This window comes from Alosa alosa, chromosome 23, assembly GCF_017589495.1.
Source record: "Alosa alosa isolate M-15738 ecotype Scorff River chromosome 23, AALO_Geno_1.1, whole genome shotgun sequence".
NCBI lineage: Eukaryota > Metazoa > Chordata > Actinopteri > Clupeiformes > Clupeidae > Alosa > Alosa alosa.
In genome coordinates this window covers 2,433,673-2,441,237 of record NC_063211.1, presented here as the reverse complement: position 1 = coordinate 2,441,237, position 7,565 = coordinate 2,433,673, and the positions used below count along the sequence as shown (strand labels likewise).

Below are 7,565 nucleotides of genomic sequence, written 5' to 3'. Positions count from 1 at the left end.
ACACAGCTTGTCCAGAGCCTGAACTGACAGTACAAACCAGTCATGTGTTCACTGGAGAAACAGTCACTCTGACATGTGCAATACATCCTACAAGAGACTGGACATATGTGTGGTATAAACATGGGTTGTATATATTTAAAACCTCTGAGACAAACACCTACACCATCAGTAGAGCCACTATGTCTGACCAGGGGGAGTATATGTGCTATGGAGTGAGAGAGAGTAGTGGGACATATTCACCTCAGAGCAATACTGTTCAGCTTACAGTGGAAGGTAAGTTCTAAACAGACAAAAAAACAAGTGGAAGGTGATATTGTTTTTATGAGTGCTTTCTCTATCTAAAAATTAGTAATAATATACAAAGGTATCATGTCTGAATCATATACTGATACATGCTTAAAATCAAATATTACATGGGCATGTGTTACCAGGTCTTTCGTGATCTAATGAGAACAGTTCATCTTTGCTCCTCATTCTCTCCATGTGTTCCTGTGCAGAGCTGCCTTTGGCTACAGTGACTGTAGAGCCCCAGAGTCCTGTGTTCACTGGAGAGATGGTCACTCTGAAGTGTGTGATAGAGTCTCTCAGTGGCTGGACATATAAGTGGTATAAGGGGCCCAGCAGAACCCCAGTGTCTGAGGGAAACACCTTCACCATCAGAGGAGCTGCAGAGTCTCATAAGGGCCAGTACTGGTGTCAGGGGGAGAGGACAGACAGACCCACAGCATCACAACCAAGCAGCAGAATAACTCTTGATGTTAAAGGTAACTACAGTGTCTGTGTGTGTGTGTGTGTGTGTGTGTGTGTGTGTGTGTGTGTGTGTGTGTGTGTGTGTGTGTGTGTGTGTGTGTGTGTGTGTGTGTGTGTGTGTGTGTGTGTGTGTGTGTGTGTGGAGTGTGCGCGTGTGCATATGTGCTGTGTGACATTCTAACTTTTGTTGAGATGTGTTTGATAATGACTGTTTCTTCCTCTTCAGCATCAAAGCCCAAAGTCACATTAAGTCCAGACCACCAGCTCCTCACAGGAGACTCAGTGACTCTGAGATGTGAGTTGTTGGGTGTTTCCTCTGGTTTGGTGTTCTACTGGTACAGAGACACACAGACCTCTGATCCTGTGGCCCAGACTGATGGAAACTCCTACAGCATCAGCTCTGTTAAAGTCTCTGATGGAGGACAGTACTGGTGCAGAGCTGGGAGAGGAGACCCAGTCTTCTATACTCAATATAGTGATGCAGTTGAGATCAAGTGTATAGGTTAGTTTGTTTCATTAGAATATATATACAGTATATATATACATGTAAATATAAAGTTATTGTGAGTATGTGGGTGTGTTTCTATAGTTCACTAATGTCAGTTTAAATGATTCACTGTAATCTACTGTAAAATAGTGCCGTAGTACAGAACCCAGAGCTGCGATACCTTCTGCGGAGATGTGTGCTCTCTGAATGCCACTCTAGTTGTGTCTGGATTTCCATGTGGTGGTTCAGCAGACTTTCATCCTTCTAGCAGTGAAGGAAATTCTCAGACTTTGCCAAGATCTTTATCAGTCACCTGAATTTGGAAAGTGTGATTGCTTTTGGTAGGAAACTAAATGAGTAAAGTCTTTGTGCAGGTGGTAATGTGATCCTGGAGAGTCCTGTCCATCCTGTGACTGAGGGAGATCCTCTGACTCTGCGCTGTAGATATCGCTACCCATCAAACATCAGTGCTGACTTCTACAAAGATGGGACACTCCTGCAGACCTCCACCACAGGAGAGATGGCCATCCCTGCAGTCTCAAAGGCACATGAAGGCCTCTATAAGTGCAGCAACACAGAGAGAGGAGAGTCACCAGAGAGCCGGGTCACAGTCAGAGGTTGGCAATATTAATATTTATATATTTGTAATATAAGGGATGATGCATATTCCACCGGCCATGAAAGGGAAATAAATCCTGACAGGACCAACAGTATTCCAGCATGCAGTGGAAGGCATGTACATGTACTGACTAGTGGACTACACATTATCCCGCTTAATAGCTACACATTGTCCCACTTCATATATAGCTACTCTCTCTCTAAAAGAGAAAAGAAACTTCATGCAGAATGATATGAAATAAGTGAATCAGAAGCGCAGAATCTGTAACAGACGTCAGTGGTCATGATTTTTCTGCAGATGTCATTATTTAGAAATATTTGATCTAGTGGCATTTTTCTGAAGAACATGTGATTGTCAGTAATAACTATGTCCTGACTTGTACCTTCACTTAGTGATCACGGAGTGTAATATTTCAGATGCTGGGTCTGGGTCTGGGTCTAAGTTGCTGGTAGCAGTGGGTGTGGGGATGGGACTGCTTTTTGCCTTTGCTCTGGTCATTCTACTGGTCCTGCTGTGTCGCTCCCGAAAAGCAAAAGGTAAGAAAACAACAGTGAAAACAACAGTGTTTCACCTGATACATTTCATAAGTAAATAACAACAAGAAGAGAACAGATTACATATCACATCATAATGTTTATTCTAAAAGTCCTCTTTTTGAAATTCAGGTTCAGTTTCAGTGACGCCAAACCCGTAAGTATTTTTCCTCATAAAGTTACATTCTAATGAATGGGGAGCCAAGACTCTTTGAATATGTTTCTTATCCACTACACAGTCATCAATAAAGTGTGTGTGTCGGCCCCAGCTGTGGCGCAACTGGCTGGGGCACCTGCACTGCACGCCGGTGACCCGGGTTCAATTCCCGCCCCGTGGTCCTTTCCGGATCCCACCCCAACACTCTCTCTCCCACTCACTTCCTGTCATTCTCCACTATCCTGTCAACTAAAGGCATAAAAGCCCCAAAAAATATACTGAAAAAAAAAAAGTGTGTGTGTGTGTAAGTTCTATGGGTCTTGCCATCCATCCATTACACACCAGTGTATTACACTCAAAGAAGTTCTTCTTTGACTGATGAGAGGATCTGTCTCCCTCTAGTGGTCCACAGCAAAGCAACAGTCGCAGTTCAACCTCACAGACAAGAGTTTTAGGTAAGAGATTTCACCCATATAATTTACTCATGTCTTCTGACCCTATCTTAACAGTCTGAAATGTACCATCTGAAGCGGATGGTTTAAATACATTTAGGGCGTGTCCAGTCCAAAATCGCTATCATGGTGGCGTAATAAGTTTGCCAGACGCCAGGCGCATAGTTGAAAAGGGTTGTTCTTATGTTTCTTAATTAGTCATGGGTGTGTTTTGGGCAAAACATCCTTTAAACCAATGAGAGTGACATCTGTCATTCCTTTTAATAGCAAGCTGAGCAACTTCATACAGCGCATCAGTATTTTGACAGTCAGCACATTTGAAGGAATCTGCTTGCACGTGAGACCATGTATGGAACACAGGGATTCCACTAAACCTTGTTTTACTAAAACCTGTGTGTGACTAGCAGAGTATAGCTTACATGCATATGCAGTCACCTATTATTTGAACTCATAGGTGAAACTCATAGGCAAACTCATAGGCAAACTCATAGGTGAAACTCATAGGCAAACTCATAGGCAAACTCATAGGTGAAACTCATAGGCAAACTCATAGGCAAACTCATAGGCAAAGTGAAACTCACTTCACCGTGGTTCCAAAGGCAACTGCAGAAAACAGTTTCACACTTGCACTTGCATGCCTTTCGCTTCTGACCAGGTTTTTCTTGGTCAGTGCCGTTATGATTTCTAGTGGCTTTAAGTTGAGATTTTTGGATCATGCGCCTGACCACACCTAATTTTTTGGTTGACACGCCCGTGTGTGCAATGTTCAATTGAACTGGAGTCATTTTAATTTATCCTTTAGTTATTCATCTCTTCCTGAGTCAGGAAACTCATTGAGTTCAAGTATGGAGTGTTTCAAGGGGGAAGCAAGTAATGACATGTGTTCATTGTACACTGAAGGCTGTAGTATCCTCCCATGGCTCCTATCCTCCCACAGAAACCAGTAGCAATTTTAGAAGACACAAAGCAATTTACAGCAAAACTACCTCTAGTGATGGAGCTCATTTTTTGTGGTCTGCATCTTCCACTAGGTGGTGCTGTGGCTGGAACCGGTGATGTGGTCTATGCCGAGATTGAGCTGAAGGATACAGACAAGAAAAAGAAAGGTCTGTTATGTAGAATGTATACTTTACGCGTCTTCAAGACATCTGATTAATGTGTTGCAATTAAAGAAATACTCCGGAGTAAAAATGACCTAGGGCAACTTCACCACACTTCCACAGAAGTGTAATTATACAGTATTTTGAGAATTGCCAATGGTATAAAATGGTTCCCCACAGACTTCCATTGTAGACCATTTCATTGCTAATGCAAACAATGGTCTTGCTCAAAACTCCACCAATTAACTTAATTTTTCTCTAAAATGAAAGTTTGAACTTGGTATCTACTGTAAATAGGTCCTAGGTCATTTTTACTTGGGAGTATTCCTTTAACACATTAGCGCAGATAAGCCTTTAGTTGTGTGACCTGTTTTTAAACTTGTTCCAGCCAAGAGAGGTGCAACAATGTCAGACAATCTGTACTCACTCTTGAGGCCAGTGAAGAGTCCAGGTAAGAGTTCCTGAGCCATCTCGGTCTTCAGCAATAGCGCACATATTCTGAACTCCGCAACAACATTTCCACTATTCCACCACATCCAGAGTTATTTAATTTGCACATTTACTGATGAATTGAAGAAAACACAAACATCTCATAGGTCTTATCCATGGAGAGTTTCATTGACGTTTTCTTTCAGTCTAGAACTAGGCTTAATATATATATATATATATATATATATATGAAACAGGAAAATGACCCAAGTCTAGGACTAGGACTAACTCTCTCTGGTCATGGTGTCTCTGCAGTAGGCTCAGATGGAGGTGGGGACGGATCCAGTGATGTGACGTATGCCACTGTTAAACCAAAGAAACACAAGAAACAAGGTAAAGTGAACATCCTTGCCCTCTGCCTATAATTCAACATTACAAGATTAGGTCATTTCTGAAGAGTTCACAATTCTTCATAAAGGCAACAAAATTATACAAAATTAGACTATTCTAAGGAGGCTTACATGTTTTATTTTCTAACATGAAGATTCAGCTGGCCCCAGTGATGTCACATATGCTGATGTACAGATTAAGATGAAACCACTGGGCAGTAGAGGTGAGTCATATTTCTGTCCTCTAAAGCAACAGTATGCAGGAATGTATAACTTTCTGTTTTCACTGGTAACTCATGTTGGTATCTTCATTATGATGGTATAGTGATATGAAGGACTATATAAGCCTGTTGTCATATGCACCACATTGTCTGGTGATCTGATTCATATACCCCATGAAAATGGAAGAAAAAACATTCATAGCAAGCCTTTTCTTAGTGACAGCTGCACTTTTATTGACGATTTACCGGTAGGTAAGGTTTAGATAAGAGGTATTTAGCTTGCTTGTTTTAAACCAAATGTCCTTACTGTTGTGCTAACTTGAAGCTGCATTTTGTTAAAGCCAAACCAATGAACCAACCAGAGGAACACCTTTACTCTGCTGTGAAGCCTGGTTGTTCACCAAGTAAGGAATAATGTAAAGATAGGTTGTGATGGACAAAAGTACAGAGGAAATGGAAAGCAATCTGTGGAGTTTCTTGTACATATGTACAACGTTTATAGAAGTTAATTTGGAAGAATTAATTTACGGAATATTTTAGACTTAGATATTTCTTGGCAGAAGAATGATTATCTATGAATAAATCGTTACATTTCTGGTTGCTGTGCCTTTATTTTACGAAATCTTGCCAGATATGTAGCAACCTTAGCAATAAACCATTCGAGTCTGTATTATAAGCAACATTGAATTTAGAACAGCTAAGGGGCCTTGTTAGTCACAACGCGCTAGCTATGCTAGCTATGATGATTTAAATCATCTTAAAATGATGACTAAATATGTTTTTTTTTTTCAAATGTATATCAGAAGATGTGCTACAACTGGTATTTTTACCACAGGATTTCTTTTTAAAATTGATATATGTTAAAGCTATCTTTTTTAGAAAATATGCACCTCTAGGAATCTTGCCAGTGGAATGTGTATTTCAAATCAAAAAGTATTAATCTTTTCAAATGTAAAGTTGCTTCAGTGACTGTAGAGACAAAAGTTCTCTTAGTATCACATTTTTACTAAATATATATAATTTACCAAGTTTATCTCTAACAGAGTTGACAGATTTTTCTCTTATTACATATTTTTTTTAAATAAATACTTTAAGTCTTACATGTTTAATCTCAGCAAATACTTGTCATGTTAACTTTGAAGTGTGTTCTATGACTATAAAAAGTTTAATGATTAAAAACTTTTTTGGTTTCTCTCTACAATTGAAATGTACCCCGAATTATAGAATGACCCACTTATTGCTTAAATTTACAATTAAATAGTCATGGACAGAATTGATTGCATTAAAAATTAAACTGATTAAGTTGTCCTCACATCAGCCTATTGTAGTCACTTTGGTAACACGTTGTAATAACTAGACACAATTTATAATTTATTAAGCATGTGTAAACAATTAGTAAATTTGTTCATCATTTGTAAAGTATTGTTCCTACATTAATTCTCATCAGTAAAGCATTTGTACACACAGTTCTAAATGGTTTGTTCATAGTGAATAAGCCCATTTATAAAATATGTTTATTAATTGTTTTACTTAATAAATGATACAATAATAATTTGTTAATGAAGTAATATTTCCATTATATAACAGTTGTTAAGGAATTGTCTCCGGTTAATAACATCAGTTACACTACCTCCACCTGGTGAAAAGCACCATCATGCAAAAATGTCTGCACTCTTCTTCTACACAATGTTAAGCATTTATTAAGCATTTGTAAACTAGTATTAAATGCTGTGTTCCTCGTTTGTAAAGCATTAATCCTAAATTAATTCTTATTGGTAAAGCATGTGTACACAGGAAATGCACTACACTGTTCTTCCTGCACTTTTTACAGTGCATGAAAATGCACTGTACTGTTCTTCCTAGGTTTCTTCTTAAAATAAGAACAAAATAAGAGCAAAGCTCTGGAAGAAAACACCAAACCTAGCACCAAGGATCAAGGTTTATTTTTCCAAAAAATGCAACAGGATGAATCATGGGAACACCAAGTGTACCAATAAACACCTTGTCACCATATGTACGTACCAAGCTTCCATGACCATGGCTAAAAATTATCAATAAATGTTAAAATGATAAAGAAATTGTGTGAGACTACAGTTGACAAACGTGCATTACGTTATAAAGGCCTCTAGCAATCAAAACACCACTATCCCTCCTTCATCTCACACACACACACACACACACACACTCGCTCCTACGGTACCTATATGGTTTGTATACTGCACCATTAAAAGAATATAATCTGGCCCCACCAGTGACTCGGGGTGGATTCCTGCCCTGTGGTCCTTTCCGGATCCCACCCCGACTCCCTCTCCCACTCACTTCCTGTCACTCTCCACTATCCTGTCAATTAAAAGCCCAAAATGAATGTGTTTGTGTTGTATGTATGCTGCTGAGACCTTGAATTTCCCCTGGGGATCAATAAAGTATC

The 7,565-nt window shown here is 39.3% G+C and overlaps 1 protein-coding gene across 1 annotated transcript; it reads left to right on the top strand.

The window, feature by feature from the left end:
* Positions 1-422: 422 nt before the first annotated feature.
* LOC125288923 (high affinity immunoglobulin gamma Fc receptor I-like) lies at positions 423-2,550 on the top strand. The gene is made up of 4 exons (XM_048235630.1): positions 423-764; positions 977-1,252; positions 1,612-1,854; positions 2,522-2,550. Exons 1-4 carry the CDS (start codon positions 482-484, stop codon positions 2,548-2,550), a joined length of 831 nt encoding a protein of 276 aa, XP_048091587.1. The 5' UTR covers positions 423-481.
* Positions 2,551-7,565: the final 5,015 nt, after the last annotated feature.